Source organism: Protopterus annectens, chromosome 2.part0 (assembly GCF_019279795.1).
Source record: "Protopterus annectens isolate FY-2018-M chromosome 2.part0, PAN1.0, whole genome shotgun sequence".
In the NCBI taxonomy this organism is placed as follows: Eukaryota; Metazoa; Chordata; order Ceratodontiformes; family Protopteridae; genus Protopterus; species Protopterus annectens.
Window position 1 is genome coordinate 1,687,221,273 of NC_056728.1, and position 27,207 is coordinate 1,687,248,479.

Sequence of the window (27,207 nt, forward strand, 5' to 3'; positions counted from 1 at the left end):
GCTAACCACATTTTGTCAAATAAACAGATGTCTATCAAGCATTGCTTAGATGAAATGCTGTGCTACATACATACATGCACATACAGACACACACACGCACACACACACACACACACATTTATATATATATATATATATATATATATATATATATATATATATATATGTATTATAGAGCTATATCATAGTCATCCTCAGTATTGAATGTCCAAAATTCAGATCTCTGTTTTGTTGACATGCTTTAACTGACAAAACAAATGGTTAACCTATGAACTTCACTATGTACATGATTGACAATCCCCACAGTGAGGATTACTAAAACATAAGTTAGGAATGTTGTACAAAGCCAAACATTCTCTAAATGACCACTCTTTATATTCACTACCTACTGCTCCCAGTATTAGCATATTCACTATCAATTTTAACTAACATTTCAAAAACAGTGCTCAAAAAACGTTAAATCCCCTATGCAGCCAACATAAATAAACTAGCCCTGAGAAACTTCAAATGGCTTTTGCTTCAAATGTACTTTCTCTGAACTGATTAAAGGTAACTCACCAATTCATATACACGTCAAAGTAATGTGCATCTATCATAAATGTTGGGAAAAATCCACCCCACCAATATAACTTCTCTCACTTAATCAAAACTAAATACTCTTAATAAAAGAAATTAAGCAATTTGATAATTCGTTATATTCTGCCTCACTAGATAAATATTGTAATACCGTCTCAAACTGACTTACAATCTGAACGGAATGTCAGAAACTTCCAGCAAAAACTAAAGGCCAGGCTACTAAGTGGCATTGTCAGTGTTACACACATAATTAAACATCAATAATACAGTATATACTAAAACACAAAACTTGCTCTAACACTGTAGCTACCAATAAATAAATAAATAAATAATAGTCTTCCTACACCTTTTCTCAATATTGACAATTTCTGTAAATTTCTGTATACTATCTCATGATCCCATATAATTACTCCTTTTTACCCTGTTGTCGTCTACTCCATCTACCAGCTTATCTTCTATATCTACTTCCATCTCTCCTCCATCTTTCCATTTCTTACATGTTAACTCTATACTGTACTGTGTTACTCAATGCTTTGCATGCTCCACACTTGCGGTGTGTGTTCTCCTTCTACAGATGGTCTAAAAATCAATGAGTAATCCACTGCAGTTCATAGTGTCAATGTATATACTTGCTTAGCTGTAACAATTGAAGCATATAACATTTTTAATTTTGATTTGACATTTGTACATTGTGATATGTGCACTGCGGTGGTGGTGCTGCAGTAGCATTGTCACCTCATCATAGCAAGATGTTGTCCCGTTCGATTCTCAGCTAGAGCGTCTTCTGTGTGGAGTCATATGTGAATGGGGCATGCCTTCGTTGAAGGTTGTGCATCAGGGCTGGTAACCCGGTACATAAAAATCCACTACCAATCATTAGCGGACCGGAGTTCTGCTGTGGCGACCCCTAACCGGGAAAAGCCCAAAGACACAAACAAACAAACATTGTGATATGTGCCTTCAGAAAAACAATTTGTTTGCAAAATGTACATTTGTCATCACTGTACCTCTAACTGTATATTTATTCTTGAAACATTTCTCCCTGGGCTTCCACCAGAAAGGATCACTAGACCAGCTGGACTATCCTGGTTAATGAGTGGAAAAATAAATGAATGCTTATGTACATATATACATATGTATGTATGATTGTACATTCACACGCATGTGTACACACATGCTTCCATCTGAAATATTCATACATGTGTACATGCAAAGGAAAATACATTCACTAAGATATCTGTACATGCATGGGTGTATTCACCTAAAGTCTGTCTCTGGTACTTACATTTGTAATGTACATGTACTCATTTTCCCCCTTTTTTCTGGAAAAAATACTAGAAAAACTCAAATTTAGATTGTTTTAGTACAGCCAAAATATGTGATTTTTTTTTTGTGAATTGGCATTTTAGTTGCACTAAAATTTCTAATGGAATTATGATCATGACCAGAAATTTTACTGAAAAGTCATAGACAAAAATTGCATGATTCCAGCTCACAAAAATGGAATTTCATATTTTAAGGAAATAATGATCCCCACCTACGTAGTGCCATCTAACACAGCAGATTTTCAAGAGAACTGTCCTTCTGTCTAGCAGAAGAAATTACTAAATGTCTTTGACAACATAACTCCTCTTCCTGACATTTATAGCCTCACTCATGAGGCTGCACTGTGTAATACAAAAGCATACTTTATTATTAAACCTTTATATATATACTATATATATATATATATATATATATATATATATATATATATATATATATATAGGTACTAGGCTATCAAACAAGGGCCTAAGTAAGCCTAGCCAACAAGGTTCCCTAGCTTACGCCACCCAAGAAAGTTAATTTCCTGTGCCCCTGTTGAGCAGAGCCACAGAAGTGATCCCCGGGGTATATTTCCTATTTCCCATCCACTCATCAAGATTTTTCTTGAAGAGTACTAATGAGGAACTTTACTTGACATAGATGGATAACTTGTTCCAGAGTATGGGAAGTCTCTGGGACAGGAATCTATCCCTCCAGCATGTCCTGTTTATTGTGGTGACAAGGTTTATGTCCCTAGAGCATGTAGCTTGGAGGGATTGGGATTTCTTTAGGTGTAGCATGTCCAACACCTCTGGGTTTGACATAGCTTTATATGTTAGGCAGAGATCTCCTCAGAGTAGGTGATATGCTACAGAGTAAAGCTGGAGTTTTTTGAGATGGTCAGTGTAGGGCATCTGTTTGAGACCAGTAATAATAATAATAAATATAAAATTTGAAAACATATATGCTCAATAATGCAGCCATAATCAACAGCTGTACAGCTGTTACCTGTAAGTGAGTCTCTAAACAGTCCTATGCTCTTACCTTTGTGAGCACGTGAAAAAAAAAATCATTGCTGTACAAGTTTGAAACAACAGTGAAACCAATTGCTTCTCAATATGCAGTTTTGTTGAAGTGGAAGTCCTACCTCTGTATGTATCAGCTCTGCAGTCATATGTGTACATATCCAGAAAAGTGAAAATGCAACACATAATGGCATGACTGCCTGTAACAAATAGAAATTCCGCTAGCAGTGCTTTTATACATAGAACCATGATTGTGGAAAATAAAATTGGCAAGTTTAAATCAATAAGATGATCCCTTGCTTATTTAGATCTTGTCAACTATTATGTTAATAACAGCACAAACTGTGCAGTATTGATAAGTAAAACTCAAAACCAACAGGAAGCAATGCCACAAGGGTCCAAAGATGGTTCAAACAATTTTATTATGCAAAACCTAAAAAGAAAACATTAAAAGCATTGCATGCTTTCATCTCAAACAGGAGACTTCCTCAGAATGATGAAGCATCCTTGGATCCTTGTGGCATTGCTTCCTAATGGTTTTAACTATTAGGTTAACTTCAAATGGAAATAGGTCCCTTTGTCATTTAGTTTCATACATATGTCATTATAGATCTCTGCATTATTTTACATGGAATACTTGTTGTGCTGATTGGTCTAAAAGCTTCTATGACACATAAGATAAAAATAGGATGTCAAGATTTCTCAAAAGTAAACTATGAGTCAGACAAACAAGTAGCAGATTTTAAAATGAGACATTGCACTACTAAAGCACTTTTACATGGTAAGGCTTTTATCTCTTTATGTCCTGTAAAGTTAGGCTACACCCCTGCAATTTATGTTACTAATTCAGAAGTTGCTACAGCTTAGAGTGTGGAGAATATTCTGTGTTACTACTACTACCTTAGTGTATTGCCCACTACATTTGTACCTGTAGTGTTAAAATCATGAGGATTATAGTTATGGTCCTCAGAATTCCAGCAGATACACAACTGTAAAATTCATTAGATCTGATGTGATCCCCTATTGCTAAATGATTCTACTGTAGTCTGTCATCAGGTAGCAAATATTTTTCATATTATAAAATTCTGTTTAATATGATTTCTAGGAATCTATTTAGGTTTTCCTTGATTTTGTTTAGGAAAGCATTAGGTATGTTGCCTTGTCCCATGGAATCTAAGTTCTAAATTTTATGTCAAGCCATAGTTATGATATCTGTAGTTACTGAAGTGATTAATCCTTCTTCCTGTAGAGCACTTGTACATATGCCTTTACTTATTGTGATTTTTTTCAAGTACATTCACTGTGACCTATGGTAGACCAGTCATGTCATTGTTTATACATAACATGCTCATTCACTGATTTTACCTTTCATTTTCCATTTTCTGATAGAAAAAGGGAAACCTTAACAATATTTTTTGCCTTTGAGATCATAGTTATACTTGGAAGATTTGGAAAGAAAAGTAAGAGCATCTCTATTTAAAATTGGATTGTTTATATGACTAGGATAATTGCTGAAAGCTACACAGTACCTCTATTTCTATTGTGCTTCTTATTAATTTTTTTAAACAATCAAATGGGTTATTTATTTAATTTACTTACATATGTGTATCTCAGTATAAAGAGTATCTGAGTGACTGCTCTCATGGTATAATTATGACCACTGAATTATATCAGTGAATATTAAATTATTCACCTTGAAGAGAAAATTAGGGTACAGGATATTTTGACCCCACTTATTTGACCCCAGATGATTTGACCCCAGTTAATATTACAATTTCCAGTATTTATACATGAATAACATAAAAAAGACACATAGATATGAAAAAAACCCCAGAAAACAAAAGTACAAGTTTCATAGTTAAGATTTAAAAGCGAAAGTGTGGACAGTATCTAAATGCAAATATTTTACTAAGTAATGTAACTAAACAGTTTTATATATATATATATATATATATATATATATATATATATATATATATATATATATATATATATATACATGTGTGTGTGTAAACTACAGATCTGAACAATCAAGCCACAGATATAATCATATGTGTATTTGTTTCCATTTTCAGAAAACCAAGAACTGCCAGCAGCAGCACACAGCATGCTAAACTAGACTAGGAGTTTCAGTTTAATCAGTTTTATCAGAATACGAATGAAAGTCAGAAATAGCTGTCACTAAATCTCACAAATTGTTATATGAGAATACAGATTAAAAACAGAAGAGTGAAATGCAGACAGGACCTGGACCATTTTGTAATCTTAATACTTTTCCTCATGGAAACTGACAAACGTAAATAGTAGTTGTTTCCCATACAAACATAATAAAAATAGATAAAATAAATAAAGATCAAATAAATGTACATGATAAAAAGATGAAACATGAATAATCTTCTGAGAAAAAATAGTAAATTATTAAATCCAAAAGAAGTATAAGGTGAAGTAGAGGAAGAATCATATCCAGTACAGTAAAGATATACCAACAAAATAGAAAATTTAGCTACTGCCACCTACTGGATGGTATTAAAACCTATTAAATGATAAATTAAATAAATTAACATAATAAAAAATAAATTTTAAAAACAAGACTGTTTAATTATTGTGTATTTTATTACTTACTTAATACAAAAGATTTATTAACATTTATTTGGGGTCAAATAGTCTGGTGTCACATCACCCAATAAATACTCTCATACACAATAAATGGAAATATAAATATGAAACTGTATACAAATGCGTTGGGACTGAATCTTCTGAGGGCGAATCATCCGAGGGCAAACTGTCTTGCTTCCAAAGTCAGTGTCTACTAATTACTAGCAAATACTTGTTAAGTCATGAATTACTGATTGTTCTGTTTTTATTTGCTTGTTTTCTTGTTTTATTATAGCCATTGGTTTCTTCTTTTTGCAGAGTTCAGGAAGTGAAGCAGAGAACACCTCTCACACTCCAAGGTATACTATATTACTTTATTGTATGCATGGGTACATAATGTAAAACAAAGCTTCTTCATTAACTGAACTGGAACTTGGCTATTGGATCCTATATTGTTGAGTATAATGGTTATAGCTTTAATGAATAAGGTAATAGGTTTTTATGCATATAATCATTTAGTTCTATAGTAGAATGCATACTATTTTTACTACTGTGCATGTAGAGTAAATCAGTTTTTCTCCTGAGAATAAAATTAACATGATGTGTTTTTTCAAATACAATTGACCATGGTCTAAGTGTTGTGCACATTCTCAGGAAATTCACTAACTTACACAATGCATCTAAAAAAAGAACAAGCCAATATGTTAAGTATAAAACATATGCTGGGGATCTTCTTTCCACACTAAGAACAATAAACTGTGCAAGCAATGTGTCTAGATTTTATTAATCAAATTTTGATATGTAGACTTTCAGATTCTAAAACACGTTCATTGCCTACTCACATCTCACATGCAGAGTTTGCTGATGGACCTGTATTCTTATTGGGCCTAATTAGAGATGGATAAAAAAGTAACAGATTATAATAAACATAAAAACTAGCACTGAATATTGCATCTAGATGGTGCTGGAATTTATATTTTAAGGAACATGGATGTATGGGTTCCATATTCTATAACATATGTAGAGGTAGTCTTATGGAACCTTTTCTCTGCAATTATAGAAACGCAATAAGAACAAAATGAGTCTGAGTGTATGTGACTGAGTGCTGTCCTGTAGAAGTCCGATAATAAAAGATGACAGAATATAGTCAGAAGCATTCTAAATGAGGAGGATATTTGTCATACTTCTTGCAGTATATGAAACTTCCAGCCAATATTTTTATAAACAATTCTTAAATTATAGCTTTTCTGTCATACATTTGACCCTGCTAAATGTACTGCAGGAATATAAATAAATAAGTAATAATAACACATCAGAGAACAAGTCTTTGAACATGAAAAAATAAAATGATGAGTGGTCCTCAAGACACTGTGCATAGAGGCCTAGGTCTGGTACATAGCACAGGTCAAGTACATCAGCATAACCCAATTCAGAAAACATGGCAAACTCAACAGAGTAACTGCATACACTGCTGCACGTCTGGATGTTGCCAGGTATGCAGTAGTTGTGCAAGTTAAGTCAAAACATGAGGTTTAGGCAATAGACTCATTAAGAAACATAATGGGAATAAAGCAATAATTTCCTTACAGACTTTAGATGGAAAAGACAGATGACAGCAATGGTCATTATTGACAGATGTATGTGTATGCTTCAGCGAAGAAACTCAACCAGTATCATTCTGGAAATGATGATAAAGGATGTTCCTTCCAGTGCAACAAGATTAGCCGTTTGCAGCTATCGAAGCTGATAGGATCTCAGCACTTTCTTTTTGAGTTAAATGCATCATTAAATAAAATTATCAGGTTGACAGGAAAAGATATTATTAATCACCTTGTCAATAAAAGTCTTCACTCTAGCCCAGAAACATGCCCAGCAGTAATGCAGTATGTCTGCCTCTAGTCCATCACAATGTTGCTAATGATTAAAGATATAACCCATTGTGTAAACTTTATTCAGAGAACACTTATTTTTTTTGTAACTATCTTTTACTGGATTTTATATGTATTTTACAGAAACATAAACTTTGGATAGACACTCAGACAAATGCCTTCATTTGGGCTTAATTTGTGTTGAAAGAACAATCTAATTTCCAACATATTAATAGGCTTTCTTCCTCTTCAGATGACAGCAGTCAATTCTTTAAGTTTTTTTTATTTTCATCTCTTATAGAGAAAAGTCATTCAACAGATATGTATGTATATATCCTGAATGGTTTACTGTAAATTGTGACACTTCCTAGTGTAATGCATAAGCTCTTAAGAGAAAAGAGTAACTTCCAAAGTATTCCTGTAGGGTATGCATCAGAAATAACTCCCAATAATGCAGGAATAGGAACACTGCAAATTGTGAGAATATATACTATTGTAGATATATTTTTAAAGTTTAGTCTTAATCATTAAGTACTTTTGACCACAGTACTGAGATGCTACAATAAAAATCAGGTAACCTAAAATACTTGCATTTCAACATAAAGTGATTATGTAGGTCTATAAACTCAATGTTGTATTCCAAACAGCAGATGTTTTTAATATTTGAAAACTTCTCCAATATCTCTAAATTCCAGCAAGCAAGAATATTGTATCTCTAACTGATCTTTAAATAAGGCTGAACTAGCAGACATACATACATATGTCTACTGCATGAATGATTTTATTGCCTTTTTTTTTTGCACTGGATTATATAGACTTCCTCTATTGGAAAACATTTCAGAAAAATATTTTATTAGTCTGGAGCCATCTTATTATGTCATGCTTATTAAATACAGCACCTTAAAGGTAACAGAAGGCAAAAATAAGACTTCACAATACGGACATTTCCAAAAAGTGAGAAATATATCCAGTTATAGTTTTGGATTCCAGCAGTTATTTTTTATTGTCTCATCCTGATATAATTTCAAGGTTCCAGCAGCAATGTTTATTATTAAAAATCAGTTAAGCGCTATTGTTTGTGAATGATAAAGTGAATGCAATGGTTACATTAATGGACACAGTGTTGCAGAACAACTTTTTGTTTTTCAAGGCCAATATTTAGGCAGGTCAGTGCAGTAGCTCCCATATTTGCAAATGATGTGATGGCAGAATGTGAAGATCATTATATTATGGGTAGTGAATACAAGCATTGCTGGTCACTGTAAACTTGCTTTTTGGATGATATTTTTCTGGTGTGGATTGATTCTTTTTATAAGCTACAGGAATTTATTTTACTTATATCAATAATACAGTGCAATTTTTAAATTTCTCATTTAAATTTAATATGAATAGTATTGCAGTTTTAGATGTTGACATAGGTAAGGACTTATTTAATCATAAATTTATTTCTAATATTTACTGAAAAAATACCTTTTCAAATTCTTATCTTCACTTTACAAATTGGCATCTGGAACATCAAAGGACGTCAGTTGTAAAAGATATGCTTTGCCAGGATGATTTCAAAGAAGGAAAATTTTATTTCTTTAGAGAATGTGAAGTTTTAATGAGTATGTTCTTAAAGAGAAGTTACCCCATTGAATTTTTTAACACTGTTAAAGTTGAAGTTTTCGCCAAAAATGAGTCAGATATTTTTACACCAATTCTGTCCAATATTATTGCTGGTAATACAGATCTAATACTACTTAGTACAGGTTCTAGTTTTGATAATGGTAATAAATTATTAATTTCTACCTTCACTCTTGACAGTAAAGCTATTGCAGATTGTATTTATGAGAATTGAAATTTATTTTTAATGGATCCTGACATTATGAAAAAGATTGGTGATAAACTATGCAGGGTATACAGAAGGAGCAAGACATTTAAAAATTCCCTTGCATTTAATAAAAAATCTAATGTTGGACTCATTAAAAAGAAAAATTGGACATTTAAATGTGGGTTTTATTCTCAATGTTTGTATGTACTTGGTGGTGACTTTTTTGTAGTTAGAGGTACTATGTATAGAGTTAAAGGTCATTATACCTGTGGCTCTAAAAATGTGGTTTACCTAGCTCAATGCATGTCCTGTCCTGCAAATATGCAGGTAAAACTTCCAGAGGGTTTAAAGACTGCATATATAAGCATATATCGTACATTAAGAATAGGAAAAATACAAATGCTTTATGTAAACACACTGATTTGATTCACATAAATTTGTTTTTAAAGTCATTGAACAAGGGAATAAGGACTTGCAGGGTAAAATAACAGATGAACATTTGGAAGCCTGTGAACTTAAATGGCAGCTTAAGTTAAACACTATGAATTGGCATGGGCTGAATGATGCTTGTTCTTCAAATCCTATTTTAAAGCTGAAGCATTTTAATGTTATGTAATGAATTATATAAGCATTTTAATGTTATGTAATGAATTATATAAATTGTAAGTTGATTTCTAACTTATTTATGTATCCTATTGGCTTTGCATAGTCATATGATTTTGAATTTTATTATTTGTTTGCTATTTGATGTTATGTACTAGTTCTGAAGAAATTCTAAAAATAGTAAGACGAAAGAGCTTAACTGAGTTTTAACAATATACAATAAACATTGTTGCTGGCTCATACTGGTTTTCCTTCTACCACCTATACTGGAAGTTGCTCCTGGTTTGTCCAGTCATGTGTTTCGTTTCTCATTTTCAAGGTTTTCTCACAATCTGCTGAGATGTAATTTTTTCTGTAATGCTACTGATATTTCTTTTAAGCTAGAAGAATAAATGAAAGTTTACATTACCATTATTTTTTTTTGTATCCTATTTTTTTTCTTCAGGCTCATAAAAATTCTTAGTATATTTTTATATTCATTAAGGTTTTCTATTATCAATAAGTCATCATGTAAAAAACACATCCAGAAATCTAAAATCCTTTATTACTATCCCCCACATGTCAGAATGTTGCAGGACTGAGTTTTTCTTCAGTCAAAATTGTTCTAGCAACTGTTTCTTTAATATCTGTAAGGGAGGAAACTTATCACCCCTGTCCCCTTTCACAGTCTGAAAAACCTGCCTTAGGGGAACCTTCTGATAACCAGTTACTGAAAATCCAAGATTCCTGCTTCCCTTTAATCACAAGATTATACAAAAGCAAACTCAAACAGTGGCTAATATATGAACTTATTCTATGTAAACTTGAGGGATGAAGCCTGCCACAAATGAAAAACTAACCCTGGAAACAGAATTCCTTAAACACTTTAGATACTTCCCCAACTTTACTTCAACCCTTCAAACAACACTATTCACCCACCTCCACATCTGAATACATCCTTCTCTTTTATGTTAAACTGTTTTTATCCAAAGACATCATACCACTGCTGGAAGAAATAAAGTTTGACAGTCCTTCTGGTACTGACAATATCCATTCCTGGTTCATCTATCACTGCTATGATTTCATGATAAAGTTACTTCAACATACATGTAACCGTTGCATAGCTTCCTATATCATGAACAATAACTGGAAAACTGCCACAATGAAAGCATTTTCCAGACAGAAAAGCCCTTCACTCCCTTTCCATTATCAGCCCATTTCCTCTTCTTAAACCTTTGCAAAAGCTTTGCGAGTATCATCTTCCAATAACTCTCTTAAACATGACATTCTTATGGGGATGGTGAAAGGAGTTATTTCTGGGGTATATTTTTGGTCTTTATCAGAGTTTTTAAGTTAGTCAACCACACCATTCTCATTCTTTACCTTTCTGAGTTAGAAATCTGCTCAGACACCATTACTTGGTTCTGCAATTATCTCACAAACCACTTCTTCACTTTCAACTTTACCACCTCTTCCTCCCATATCACCTTTAACATTTCTACCTACCACATTTCCCTGCTACTTGACAGTGTTCCACAAGTTTCCATTCTTTTCTCCTTCTCATACTATGTGCAGACAATATGGAACTCCACTGTTCTATCTACTCTCTCACCACACTACAAGACAATCTGAAATCAGACTTTCATTCTCTCATACAGTAGCTTAAGAGGAAAGGTCTGATACTCAGCTCTTCCAAAACTAAAAAAAAATGTTATTTGGAAGTAAACAAAAACTCAATAGGAACCTTAAGTCCCTCACAATCAGTGATTATAATTGCACCCCTCTTGGAACAGGTTCCTTCTTTTAAGTATCTCAAATTATTGCTAGACCCCCCCCCTTCAACACTCATCTAAAACACTCATAAGAATACTAACCCCCTTCTCATTTGAGCAGAAAAAATGTCTCTTCTCATCTCCCATGGAGCCAGATCAGCCATATGAATGGGTATTTGTTTCCCTTGACTAGAGTATAGGCTCCCTCCTTCTGGTGTCTACTTCATTAAAAAGAAATCTACCACCATACAATAATCCCTCTCTAAATCTGTTGCCTTATCTCCCACTTCCCAAGAAATGAACATCACTGCCTTTCTTTGGAAAATACTAAACAGCTCCCTGTTAAATAAAGAGTCTATCTACACTTATGCACTTAGGTATAAACAGTTCTTCATGAATGGCCTCTTCTTCCTCTTAACTTTCAAATTAGTATGACAAGGGCATTAGTGTCGTGCAGTAAATAAATACAAAATAAACAAACAAACAAGCAAATAAATAAACAAATAAATAAATAAGTAAGTAAATAAAATAAAAAGCATCAGAAACCATAAACATTCAGTTTCACTCCTTCAGACCTCTCAGTCCAAACTACTTTCTTCTAACTATTCTTTCTCAGGATTTGTGCCCTTGTTTGTAATACTCATTTTAATCACTTTCTCAAAATGTAGATGCATGATTGTGATATTGTAACAACTGTAACCATGTGTTGTTTTGTAATGCTACTATAGCAATGTATTATTATCATGTAGTACTAACTGTGACTCATTTGCAGATTCTCCATGCCAAAACTGAAATTGCTGAGAACTGATTAGTGCTCTGCCCTGATAAACAGACTTAATAAATAATGCATGCCCTCCAATCAAGCCTTCTGTTCTTGTACTGGGTTTCTAATTTCAATCTAGTCTCTTTGCTTGATTTAAAATTCCTTGCTTTGAAAACTATATTCCCGGTGGCTATTACTTTGGCAAGAGGGTTTCAAAGTTATGAGTCGTGTGTTGTAAACCAAATTTTCCAAAAATCAAAATATTGGTTCAAAGTACGGTATAAGGCTTTCTGTAGATCTTCTTGTTTTCTTCCCCATTTAATGTAATAGAGGTAAATATCTTTTGTATTGCATGGATGTCTGTAGGCAGCATAGCTTTATCTGAAGAGGATTTAGCAAATAAGAAAAGCTCCTTAACTGTTTGTCTCCATTTCTTTCAAAACATTAAGCAAAAAAAAAAAAAATATCCAAAGTTGCCTTTTCTTCCTAGTTTACTGGGTATCACTTTCTGCTACAAAAGGCATGCTACAATTGCACATTGTACTAGAGCTGTGGCTACCTTACAAGCTTTTAAAAAATGCCTTGGTAGAAGACATTTATGCAGCTGCTACATTAGGTATCACCAGATAATTTCACTAGACATTATAAGTCATGTGTTGCCTAGAGGTTCAGGGCAGCCCTTAGAGCTGCTGTTATCCAAGGTGCTCTGTCATGGACTATCCAATGCATCTAGATTGTGGCGATGTCTGACAGATGATGGGGTAGAAAAACCCAACATCAGATATGAAAGTTATGAACCTATCATAATTGTAGATCTGAAGTGGCAATTTCAGCTACATCTCATAGCTATCATCCTAGTCCTAGCTTTTCAGTCCACTGGATGCTGTCTTTTTTGTGCCAAGTTGTGATTTACTTTTAACAGTTTCTTGATTGCTCCAACTAGCTGGATTTTGAGATCTGGAGAAGGGGTATCTTTGGCACCCAGTATTATGGGTAATGGGGAAGGGACTCAGTACCCTAGGAAAGTTTTATAAGCCAAGCTAAGTGTCTGCTGGATTTAGCTTTACACATGATGTAGTTGAAATTTCAAGCAGTATCAGTATGTACCTCTCATTTTCTTGCCTCTTTTTTTCCAAAGAATGTATTGACATTTTGTAAGATGAATTAATGCCAGACAGGTAGAATGAAATATAATTGCATATAACAACATTTTGATTGATATTCTTTATTAATTTTAAAACAATCTTAATGCCAGACAGGTAGAATGAAATATAATTGCATATAACAACATTTTGATTGATATTCTTTATTAATTTTAAAATATTCCATTTTCTCATTTTTCTAAAATAATTAGCTTCATTATTGGTGCAAATAATAAGAAAGATAAAGGGAATCTTCTCTATTGTTTTAGCAATTTCAATCGCTATCAAGCCATATGATCTTTTTTAACAATAGCAGCAACATTTTTTATATAAAGATTGCATTATATTGTCATAATAAAATAATTTGAAAAAAATTAGCAATTGAGAACTTTATAATGTAATCCCAGTTCATACAATCAAACTTTTTTTTGTTTAAGCTTACAACTGATACTTGTATGTTTTTGACCTGCGTATAATCAGTTAGAGTAATATATATTTTAACATTATATTGTGTCAGTTGTTAAATAATAAATCAAAGTTTATCATCTTCTATCAATGTAGATAATGTGTTTTAATCTACTAGATATTGTGGACATAAAATATTATTTATATTTAAAACAGCTATAAGTCTTTATTCATTTAAGCTTTCCTGACTGTGAGTGTCATACTAGGCCAGTGACATCTATTTACGGGAGACCCAAGATGATACTCATACAGACAAGGAGAAATGTAGCCAAGGCATCGTAGTAGTTTCCATATTCTTTTCAATAATAGTCATGTAATCTTTTGTATCCCCCTGATCTACCACCAAACTGAGCAGATGGTTTTTTGGCAAGTACGTACTTCATCCTATATTTTCCCAGGCTTAAATGAGATAGTTTCTATAAAATGTATTTTAAAACTAAAAGCTCTCAGGAGGTAGGGAATAGTACTTCATTTTTATAATTGATCAGGTTTTTATAATTTATTCAGTTATTTAGTATATGTTGCACAGAATATAATTATCATGTTATGAGAATGGAGTTTTATATAATATTTTTTATATAATATTTCTTCTCATGTTATTTTTCTTATGTCATACATTTGTATGGTTTTTATATTTATGTATATATATTAATACATTAATATGTTTGTATTAAGGGCTTGTTACTAGGCTTTTTTTATGTGTATTGAGCATAGCCCATTTTAAACTCACCACCTCTGAATTATTGGCTTACCATTAATTGTATTAACTAATTAAACAATCTATAGCTGTGTATATAAGGAGGTGCTTGATACTAAACTATTATCTGATGAAGGTGGAGAGAAGAGCTCCGAAAAAAGCTTATTTTAAATAAATCTTTTGGTTTGCTGTTCGTGCAGATATTGTGTTCGGTGGTGTTTCTTTGGTCAGCATTCTGCCACTTGTGTGTTTTTTCAACAGTTTTATTGGTAACTTGTTCAGCAGATGGGATGTTAGTTTAATTTCTTATTTGCTAGATTACACAGTTTAAAGTGCAGCACTCCCCTTATGCTGCTCTGCAGTGTCACTACTGAAAAATGAATAAGAGCAGTTTGTATGGGAATAGAATATACTGCCTTTCTGATCTTCTGTCACCATGTGTGAGTATATTACCTACTGAGCCACTGACACTACTTTATTATTTTGCTATATGATGAATAGTTATCTGGATCCTTATCTTGTTTAAACAACTGGAGAAGTGAAAGTATATTTTCAAGAGTGTGGTATTATATTACTGTCTTGTATATTAGTAAAACCTTATTTTATGAATGTTTTAGTTTCTGAGAAAACTGCTTTTATTTTTATTTTAGTCAAAATACTATCTGTACCCAGGGTTTTATTTTCCTTTAAGTTTTTATTTGATCTTTTAACTCACAGATTCTTACTGGCATAGAGTACTAATGTTATCTATTGATAATGTTTTAAGTTATCTTTTAAAAGGGTCTATATTATATGTTTATATGATCAAGGTTTTATAACTTTGAACATCATAAAATCAAATTTAAATGTTTGAAGTTATAAAACTTCAAACATATGTACTAAAAAAAAAAAAAACAAACCCAAAGCAAACTGTTGTAGGTGGGGGAGGCAAGCCCCCCTGCACCCCCCACACCCCCTGCTCTTTAAATATACCAACTCTGAGACCACACTACAGTGTAGTAAAGGGAAATCTTCCCTTTATCGCATTATAGTTCATATATTTAAAGAGGGGGGTGTGGGGTGCAGCCCCCCACTAGTTGGGTGCAGGGGGGCTTTCCCCCTGCCTACAACAATTTGTTTTGAGTTTGGTGAGGTAAGTTCCCTTTCTTTTTTTTTTTTTTTCATATGTTTGATGTTTGAAACTTTGAACATTTAATTTCGATAAATTAACGTTTGAAGTTTTCAAACTTCGAACATATGATATAGACCCCTTTTAAAACATTATCAAAATTATTTATATGTATTTATTATGTAATATTTATATTACCTTTGAAAATGTACTAAAACTGTTTTATGTCTGTGTATTTCATATTCACTTATTAAGTATTGGTAGTACATCCTAAAAGTATAAGTCATATTTTTAATCTAATTGCTAACCTATGTAGTCCCTTTTGATTGATTGCTTAAGACTGTAGTTTAATATTCTTTAGCACCATCACTACTTTATTATTTAACTTTGTTTTACAGTTTTACTCAGATGTTTAACTGCATGTACTAGTTCATTATTGACTCTTTTGAAATTTAATTTTTTGCTGAATTTAAATTACCATGCATCTCCTGTAAATTGTTATTGGATTCTCTAATTTTATTACTACACTAGCTTTTTTCTCCTATTTATGTAAGCCATAAATACATCACATACAATGTGTTCAGATATTTCTCCATGTCATTATTTAATATACACAGTTCTATTTCTCTTCTAACCTTTTTTTTAATCTGTAAGGATGGTCACATAAGAAGGGATCCTATAAATTGAGAATAACTTATTTGGTTAATTGAAATTTTACATAGTATCCATTTTGGTCAGATAAAGGACAGGCAATAACATCAGTATTAACCAATGTGGAAAACAGATAATTAGTAATGAACATTCTGTATTTACGTTTTTGGGTACCAAACATATATGAACAATGTTTATAAAACAAAGAGCTTGGGTTCCAAAAGTCATAAATTCATTTTAGATGTGATACTTCTGTCCATCTTCTTAAAATACTAGCAGAAGTTGATTGTCTTATATCTCTTATCAGCACTATAGTCTTTTGTGTCAAAAACTCAATTAAAATCATCACATACAATCAAACATCCCTTAAAATTATGTAATACCCTTTTGCAAATTTAACTCCCAAACCATGGATCCATATGAACTCGGTTGTAAGAGTTTATTTTTATACTCAGTGGTAACCAATGCAAACATTCCTTTAGTACTTCTATATTAAAAGCTTATTTTGGCATTATAGTTTTATTCTTCCATAAATAATAGTATCTCTTTTTTCTTTTAAAGACAAATGTATTAATACATAGTTGGAAAAAGGAATTATCTAAATATCTCTACAATTAAATGGGTTTCTTGAAGGATCAAAACATCTGGATTATTAGACTAAGAATTTAATCAAACTACCTTTTTGTGACCACTGTTTAATCCATTAACACTCAAGGACAGCACAGCAAATATATTTTATATCTTTTGTGACTATCCCTAGGATTCATTAATGCCTACATTATACACCATTCTGAGTGAACGGACAACACAAGCTTAACTCACAGATTCTTCTTATAATTTTAGCTTTCCTACTGATTCTTTTACAGCCTTAAATATCGAGGGGGATTCATAAAGGTTACCACAAAGTGTAGATTACATGCACACCAAGTGTAATCTTTCTGAGTGACTATAAAGCATATGTGGTAGAGATGTTCTTGAATACAGATTGTGTACACTTAGTGTAGGCATTAATGAATCTGGTTATATATTAAATTTGTAATATACTCTGTTTTAGATATATCATCATACATTATGGCGGAGGCACTTAAATGTAACCTTCCTAAACCCAAAGACCTCCTAGATGAAGTACACATAGCAAATACTCTCAGCAGCCCTGGATACACTCTTTCAAAACAACACACACATCAACACATATGGCTACATCACATGGAGTGTCTCCTTCTAAGCCATAAGACAAGCCACCACACAATCCAGCATTCTGGTCATTTGAGACTCCATTGTGAGACACACTAATGCCCCTCTTAGAAGGGTGAGTAAGGAAAAAGTCACAGTCAGTTGCTTATCAGGGGCTAGGATTTACCACATTCCGCACATCCTCAGGTCAGTGAACATGTGCCAGTCCATGTGGGTGTAAATGACCTGAGACATACCACCCTAGACTATATGAAGAGAGGCATTAAGGAGCTCTCAGAATATGTGTCCCAGGCTGGTATAAGCCTAGCACTGAGCAGCATTTTACCTTCTCCAAGGATAATGCCACAATACGAACAAAAGATGAATGACTTTAATAATTGACTTAGTTTCTGGTATCATTCTAAGGGGGTGCAATATTTGTCAACATGGAAGGAGATGGCCAACATGCCACACTGCTTTACCAGGGATGGACTGCTCTCCTCTCCTGTAGGCTTTCAAATATTAACTGAAACATTTCCTTCCCCCATAGTGCCTTTTTAGGCAATGTCAAATGAAAGTACTTCTGGCATAGCAAATTTAAACCAAGAAAATCTAAAGGTATTTTTGCTCAGTGCTAGGAGTCTAAACAAAAAAAACTCCACTCCCTAGAAGCTCTCTTCACCCTAGAGAATGCTGACAACTGTTAGGTCACTGAGACATGGTTTAAAGCCATGGAAAGCACACTGACAGTGCAAGATTATAATTCCTTCCACACATTAAGACCAGCTACTACCAGGGCTGCTTAGCCGAAATGGCACCCTAGGCGAAGTAGTGCTCCAGCGCCCATTAAGCCCCACCCACACCATACTCACAAAACACCACTATTTGAGCCAAACCCACAGGTAGGTCACTCCAAGAAAGCCTTTCCAGTCATTTCCTTAAATTATTTAAATGCAAAGGAAGAAAAAGATACCTTGTAATGTAGTTAAACTGCAAGTACCTTTGTGTAAACATTTCCTCCTTTAAATATCAGAGCCAGATCATAGTCAAATAGGGCCCTAGGCAGGGTAATAGACCGGCTCCCCCCCCAGAGCAGCCCATCCTGCAGCAACCCCTTACCACTCCAAGCAGCAGCCCCCTCCTCAGGCATTCCAGTGTTTCATTATTTGGCTAATTCTCACCAGTTACCATACACAATGTTCAAATCTATCAGTGTGCATCCTGTTCTATTATTTGCTTCTACAATTATTACAGATATTGAAATAAAATAGCACAGAGAGCCATTTTCTAAACAAACAATACAGTCACCCGATGAAAACAGAGTTAGCATGAGCATTAAAGTTCTCTGCCCTTGAAACTCACATTCATTGAAATGGCAAAACTCACATTCATTGAAACAGCATGGAACCCCACATTCATAGAAAATGCATCTGGCCAGTGGAGGATTAAGTTTACCTTTGCGCTGTTTTAAAACCATAGGCTCCTTGCACACATTTTAGGGCCATGCATACATGCATTTATTAAAAAAAAATCCAAGTAATGTTCTGTGCCTCACCAAAGTCCAGTCAAGCGAAAAAGAAAGAAGAAATCCAAAAAGCACACAAAACTGGACACTGCTGATTCCTCAGAACCTCCTTGTTTATTAAAACAACAAACAACAAACATATGATGAGCGCTTTCGGGCCACTGCCCTTCATCAGACAAAGCATCTCACACAAACTGAACATTTAAAAATACATATTATCCAATGGGAAGTTAGTAAAAAACCCGCCTATTCTTAAGGGCGGGCTTCATAGGAATGACATCATTGAGCCCGGGGCTCCTATGTGCCATTAACTCAATAATCCATCTGGATTCGGCTAACTCAGTTAGCTGTTTGATGTCACCTCCTCTTTTACTCAACTTCACATTTACTATCACCCTAAATTTAAAACTGTGCATAGGGTTTTCGTAATTTTCGTAATCTCAGGAGCTGGCCGACCGGCACTTGCGAACTGCTTCTGATTTGGGCACTGCGCGGCAAGAAAGACTGAAGAAAATGGCGTCGGCTGGTTCCTTTATACCCCTGTCGCACTGACGTCAGGGAAGAAGCGACGACAACCGACGCCGGACCTAGACTTTGGGATTCGGCCAACCGAGGACCCGCCTGACGGCAGGAGAACCCATCTGTTATGACTGCAGCTGTATTAGCACTCGAACATCTACATTTATGGTAGGTACAAAACTGTACTGTCCTCCTCTATGACCCAGGAAACCCATGCTATGTATTTAAACATATTGGAAACACTCACCATCCAACCCAATACCATATTCATAGGTAACTTTAATTAATCGCTATTAACTGGGAATTCTATACAACACCAAACATGTAGACACAGAGATTCCTGGATTTTGTAAACACAAACTCCCTGGACCAAATTGTCAGTACATCAACCAGGGGTGCAACCATACTGGATCTAGTTTACGCTAATATGGGAGAGTACTGAAAACCCTCTTGTGTAATATCTTCCCTGGTAAGGTCAGACCACAAAATCGTCTCCTTTGAAGTAAAAATAAAACCTGGGCCCCCTGCTAACCCTGAAATATTCAGGAACTACTCTAAGGCTAACTTCCTGCTATTAAGTGATAGCATTTCAATATCCCAAGCCCCCATAAACACTGAGAACACTGCTGCCTATGCAGAGCTGTTCAGAGAAACCCTATACAAGCATGTTAATAGCTGCATAGAGGCAGTTGTACCCATCAGGAAGACATACAGAACTAACAAAAAACAAGCCACCCTGGTAGAATCACAAAATCAAAAGGCTATATAATAGAAGGAAGAAAACCATGGCAAAAATTAAGAGTTGCAGTACCCAGCAGGATAAAATCACTCTCATCAAACTAAACAAACAACTCAGAGAACAAATAAATAAATTTTACTAAAGCAAGTTTGAGGTAACTTTGGCTTCCCAGGCCAAGGACAATAACAAGGTATTCTTTAGCTATGGCCACAGCCTCAAAGGCTATATACAAATGTGTGCAGAGCTCATTGTTAATGGAGCCACCTATACTGATATTAAAATCCCAAACCGGCTGTCAGCAAACCCAACTACAGAAAGAAACTGCAGTAATTTATAGCAGCATGAGTCCCAGCACCAGGTCTTTTATTTAAGATTAAAAAACATTTGATTATCTTTTCATTTTAGGAAAGACTTTGTCAGAATACAAAGAATTCCATAACCCTGATGGTTTATATAACAATGTCAATACACTAATTAAGCCATTAAGGTAGTTAACTCCTAAAGTAATGATTTCTTAAAGGTGATAAAGTCTTTGCTAAGATGAATGAAGCTAGATTGATTTGGATTTGTTAAGACTCTTTGGGCTCATTCAATGCCATGAAAAGCCCTTCTTGGAGGTTTAATATTTAAGGTAATTAGACAGTAAAAATAATCATACGAACATCTATTTTTCAGACACTCCTTGGATCCACATAACATTCTTTTTTTCTACATTTCAAGTCATCTAATGTGTTGAGAAGTACTGTGTTCTGTTTTAGTAAGAGTCTGTTTGGCTCCTCAGATAAGTTGATCGTCTGTCTTTGTCTGTAAGGGATGTTCAAAATCCTTTATCTGTTGATCTTGCTGCACCATGAAGGATTTAAGCAACTTTATTTATTGCTGTTTTACTGACTTTCTTCAGTTTTATCTTATAATGTTTCCACCTTAACTGACAAGTCTTGGACTGAAGCAATAATCTGTTGTAAATATTTTTTATGAAAGTTATCCACTTGAGAAGCATTCTGGAGGCTCATATCTGTATGGATATACTCCATTGTAAGAGACATTGTTATAAAAACTGCCTAAAGTGTTATAAATCTGTATAGAAATTAATAAAGTTATAATAATTTCAAAGGCTAGACTTTTAAAAACAGAAAATAATAATCTCTTGTTAGAATTTACTTTAAAATGCAGAGTTCTAAATAAGAGCTGGTGTTTGCAACCATGCTGTATTCTCTTCAAATTTCACTTTCTTAATCTCTGAAAGAATACTGACTGCAGCAGTCACCACAGGTGTTACCTAGTTCATAATTCTACAATCAGCAAGCTGTGCCTATGTTCATAGTTATAAGAGTATCTCCCTTTTTTACTCTACCATCATCTTCTGAGGGGTTAGAGGCAACCTGGTGGAAGACTTGCTCAATCTCCTCCTTTACCAATCATTATATTGGCAGATGAGATTTAATTGTGTTGAATTGGATGGACTTTTTCCTACAAAGCTTGTCCCAGTTGCAAGTGTGTATATTTGCACATAGAATATACAAGAAACCTGTTTTGGAGTTGGGCATTTTTTTTTAATTCTTGTAAGTTGGATTTGGATTATTTTTTGAAAGCTGCAAAATCGAACCTTATAATGAAATGGGATTTTTTTTTTGAGATAGTTGATCTTGATCACTAAACATTATTACAGAGGCTACCTTCTAGTGTGTTTTTTCTAGCAAAGTTGTCAATTGTTATCTCTCAGGCAAGCCTATCAGGATAATACACAACTCAAAAATAAAATAAAATAAACAACCACAAACTAGTAACCCAATAAAAGTCCAAACAGATTTTATTCACTCTCTGACGTCTCAGCTAAAATGCCTTCAAAGGAGAATACACACTCAATAAAACACTCAACATAAATAGTGCTTCCAATTATTTAGTATCTCCAATTAAGTTCAGAATTCATACCATTAGGTATTAAGTATCAAATTTAAGAATGTAGATGGCTTCTTTGTATAAAAGTCTGTCCCTAAAACAAGTACCAGTAGAAACAATTTTAGTTCTTTCCACTTTTCTAAAATGGTACCTTGTAAACCCACAGATGAGCCCTGATGTACTTGGTGAAAATGAACTGCCACAGAACTAGTCTCTTTAGAATTTTCTATATCTCTTATGTGGTCTACAAATCTCACTTTAAAAACCCTTTGAGACTGGCCAATGTAAAATTTATTACATGGACATTTAAGGGCATAAATTATACCAGTAGTATCACATCTAAAAAAAACTTTCACTGTGAATCTGCATCCATTAATATTCCCAAAACTATTGACAATATATTTACATGCCTTGCATTTACCACACACAAGTACCAAAAGTCAGTCTCATATTGTGTAAACTAACAGAAGGCATAGTGAATTTTCCTTTTACTAAAAAGGTTTTTAAACTCTTCCCCACCCTAAATGAAAATGTTAACCTCTCAGTTAACCATGAATGAGGGTCTCCAGTGGATTGCATATACTGCCAATAGTATTTTACCAAGCCTGTTAGAATATCACTGACCAGCTATAAATAGACACAAAATAGATGTCAGTTTGACTCCCATTAAGTGTATAGCCAACTTTATTACATCTGGGGTAACATTCCCTCTCTTTCTTTTGAACCCTAGTAATTGCTGTATTAATAACAGAGCTACTATATCCCCTAGATTCAAACATCAGGCATGTTCTCAACATCTCATCCTGAAGTTCTATAGGGTCATTACATAACCTGCTAATCTGCACCATTTCCCTATAGGGGAGGGCTTCAATCGTATGTGGAGGATGACAACTAGAGGCTCTTGTATTGATTATTTCCATCAAATTTTCTATGCACTTTTGTGTGCAGTCCATTAGAAATAGAAATATCTAATTCGGCATCCAAAAAAGACACTATTTTACCCCTTTGTATGCCATCAAATGACAAATTAAATGTATTAGACTATATATGCTCTATGAACTCATCCACCTTGTCTGCTCCACCAACACACAAAGAAATTAAATCATCAATAAACCGAGCATAGAATTTAACATTGTAAATAGAATGAAGATCCATATATACACTCTAGTTCAAACAACCCCATACTGAGGTTGGCATATGAGGGAGCAAATGCTGCCCCCATAGCCGTACCTCGTCTCTGTTGATAAATTTCCCCATTAAACTCAAAAAAAAATTTTTCAAGGCAGAATGATAACAATTCTATAATACACTCTGTGGCAGGAGATTCACCCAAGAAAGACCTAACAGCTTCAATACCAAAAGTATAAGTAATATTTGTATATAAACTCTGAATATCCAAAGTAATAAAATACATATTCCTATTAAATTTCACATTATTAATTTTGTTCAAGAAATCAAAAACATATTTAATATATGCAGGTAACAACGTCATCTTTGGTAATAAAAGCTGATGTAATAAACATCCAATATTATGAGCAAAATATTTAGTCCCAGATACTATGGGACGTCCAGGTGGATTACACAAACGTTTGTGTATTTTAGGTAGGCAGTAGAAACAGGCAATATCAACACCATCCACACTAAATGTATTTTTTGCATCATCTGTAGAAATATACCCCAATCTCAAACCATTTCCAATCACATCTACATACTCAATAGCTGACTCATAAACAGAAAAAGATACCTTCTGATGAACATTTTCATCATTAAGATGTCTGTAACACATTTCCAAATACTAGGTCACATCCATAATAACAAGTTTGTTACCCTTATCAGAAGGTTTAAAAATAAGGCTCCTGTTATTTCTAAGAGCTGCTAAAGCAGACCATTCTGCTTTAGTTAAATTATGCACAATATTATTAGTGTTCTCCAAGAATTTACACATTTCTTGTTCCACAGAAAAATTTAACATTTTAAACAATTGTAACACTTTCTCATTATTAAACATAGGGACAAACTTACTTTTTGCAGAAATCATGCTAGTATCAAATACATAATATGCATTGGGTGTTTCATCTGATACACATGAACAGAAACTATCCATATCTGAATCAGAGTCACTTACATCTAAATCACTATCTAAAGAAGCTGTCTTACCATCAAACATTACTTTAAGCTGTAATTTTCTAATAAACCTAAACATATCACACTTTATCTCATGAAGACATGGTATAACTGTAGGAATAAACTTTAGTCCACACTCTAGAACAGACTTTTCACAATCATCAAGTACATAACAGGCAAGTTGACAATATATGTTTCTCAATTACCATTTACCCCTTTTATGTTGTGGAAACTGTTGGGGTTGCTGCTGCCAATGTCCATTAAATTGTCCCTCTTGTTGGCATTTTTTACTCTGTGGGCCCCCATATCAAGAATTTGTTCCATTCTGAAAAGTTTGTTGATATTGAGCCCCATTCTGGGGATGTGGTAATGGTGGAAAATCATTTTTATTTAGGACATGATTATCCTCTTCCCCAGGTGAAACAAAATCAGTGGAAGCATGTGCAGAGCAAAACGAAGACTGTTCTTCAGGTCTATACCCTGTTTAAATGATACACGTCATGAAGTTTTCTTCTGGTGAGTCCTGGACAAGAAGGGCATACCATTATCATAGTTGTGGGTTTCCCATGTAAGTTTATTCAGTTTTCTTTCCATAATCTCCTTTCCATAACTCTGCAATTTAAGATTAACATCTTTCAAAATGTTATCAAGAAACTCCGAGCTAGTTTTAGCAACAAGGTTTGTACATGTGGAACTAATTTCAGTCTGTAACTTTTGTTGTTTCACCCTATCCCATTCAGTTAGTATAGAGACCCATTCTAAGGTGCATTTGTGTGCCACACACCCACCTTTTATGTAAAATAACATATTTTTCATCATTCATATCAAAAGGGGTCACTGGATCCTTATATGCCCTCAACCCACAGGGGGTGATGTCAAATTCCACATATTTGTTTAAACTATGTAAATTAAACAATGTAAATTAAGAAACACAGAAGTTTCTTTAAACAAGAGTTTGTCTAGTGAATCACACAGTACCTTCATTTCAGGATTCAGGGAAGCATCAAACCTTCTGCCAACATTAGAGAAGGGATCTGGAAGATGATGATTGTGAACAGATTCCCACTTAAGCCACATACTCAATGCCACTTCGGGTCCACCACTAGATCCAGTAACAGCCTGTGAAGATTGTGCATGGCCATTTACTTGCTGCAGATAATTATCCATAGGACGTTGCTGTGAATCCGGCTGGTTTCCATGAAAAACCCTTATCTCTCAGGCAAGCCTATCAGGATGATGGAAAATAAAACACAAACAGAAATAAGCATAATGTCCATGGGTGCTTTTCAAGGATAAATGCTAGGCCTCTTATTGTTGTTACTGTTTGTCAGTGACCTACTTTAGGACTTCCTTTAACTTAATTGTCTGTTTTATGATGAAGACATTGTGATAACAATGTCTGACAAAACATTACCTTCCATCATCAATGCACTGCAAGAAGACTTCAAGTTACTGTAAAACTTGTTAACCAAAGACATACTGCTAATAAATACATCTAAGAGGAATATTATGTTTTAGTTCCCCATAATGCCTAAAGAGTACTACAAATGTAACTAATACTACCATACTGGTTCGGCATTATCTGTTACTACTCCCAGAAACACTTGGGAATAACATTAGGTCTGAGTCTTTCCTTTGCTTCCAACACAGAAGTAACAGTTACAAAGGCACTTTCACAATTCAAAGCCTCCTATAATGTATTCAGTTAGTGGATGTACAAGGTATGGTGAGCTATAAAAACTAATGTACTAATTCTCAGGCTTAAGCAGTCTTACTATGACATCCTTGCTCACCCCACTTTCTAACTATGTCAAACCACAGAAAACAAAATACTCAGATTTATTCGTATAGTCAATGATAGCACCATTGTCTTACAATAAATAAATGCCATTGGCTACCAGCATCAGCAAGGACCTTGCTGCTTTTAAATACTCTCACAAATTTATAAAATAGTTACTCTCCCACACTGAAAAGTAGATTACTTGAAATGGAACTAAACTATTCAGCCTTCAGACTAACCAGACCTCTATTTGTACTAGTGACTACTGGAAAATCTTCACAAAGTAGTAACAGCTTGTTGGAATGCCACACATGAAGAATTCAGGCAAATCAATGAGTTGACAAGATTTAAGAAAACTCTAAATTAAAACTTGGTAACCGAACATCAATGCAACTGTTTCAAGGTCACAAGGTAATGATTCACTGACCACATATATTTCATTTTCCAACATTCATAAGGTATAATATATAGCTGTATAATGCATCAGAATGGAATTACTGAAATTATATACAAAAAGTTGGATTATTTTTTTCTGAAACTTGTATATATTAGTACATGTTTGTTATAGAGTGAACAATGATCTGTAATGTTTTTATGTGTCTTTGCAGTACAGAAACAGTTATAACTATATAAAGAAATGATATATGACTTATATAAGTATTTACACGTTCAGTAGAACTTGGCACACAACTATACCAAGTATGCTGAGCATGCCAACATTTTATAAGAAAAGTGCTTCCTTGCTACATGTTTAGTATGTCTTCATACAGGATCTTACATTGTTACTTTAAGATGGTTTATTGTACTTTAATTTAGGATGTTGTACTGTTACTTTATATTGTTTATAATATATTGTGCTCCTCATCTTTGTGTTTATAATTATTGTTTCCGTCTCTTTGTTGTTGAAAATGGTCCATAGATCAATTTACTTACCTGGTTAACAAATGAAAATAAATAAATTAATTAATTAATAAATGCATAAATAAATAAACATATAAATAAATAGACTTTGTAGATAATCTTGTAAAATATGGTGGACTGTACATATATAGAATGCATATAAAATGTATTCCAGCTCTCCCTACT

General features: G+C 33.9%; 1 protein-coding gene across 3 annotated transcripts in view; it reads left to right on the forward strand.

The window, feature by feature from the left end:
* The window catches only part of LOC122793577 (cytosolic phospholipase A2 gamma-like), a 1,122,344-nt gene that overhangs the window by 233,746 nt on the left and 861,391 nt on the right, over window positions 1-27,207 (forward strand). For all 3 annotated transcript variants that reach the window (XM_044061746.1, XM_044061744.1, XM_044061745.1), the window contains one exon: window positions 5,820-5,860. Coding sequence is in view for 2 of the 3 variants with exons in the window: in XM_044061744.1 (XP_043917679.1) it covers window positions 5,820-5,860 (41 nt within the window). In the remaining variant the exon portion in view is untranslated. The remainder of the gene's footprint in view (window positions 1-5,819; window positions 5,861-27,207) is intronic.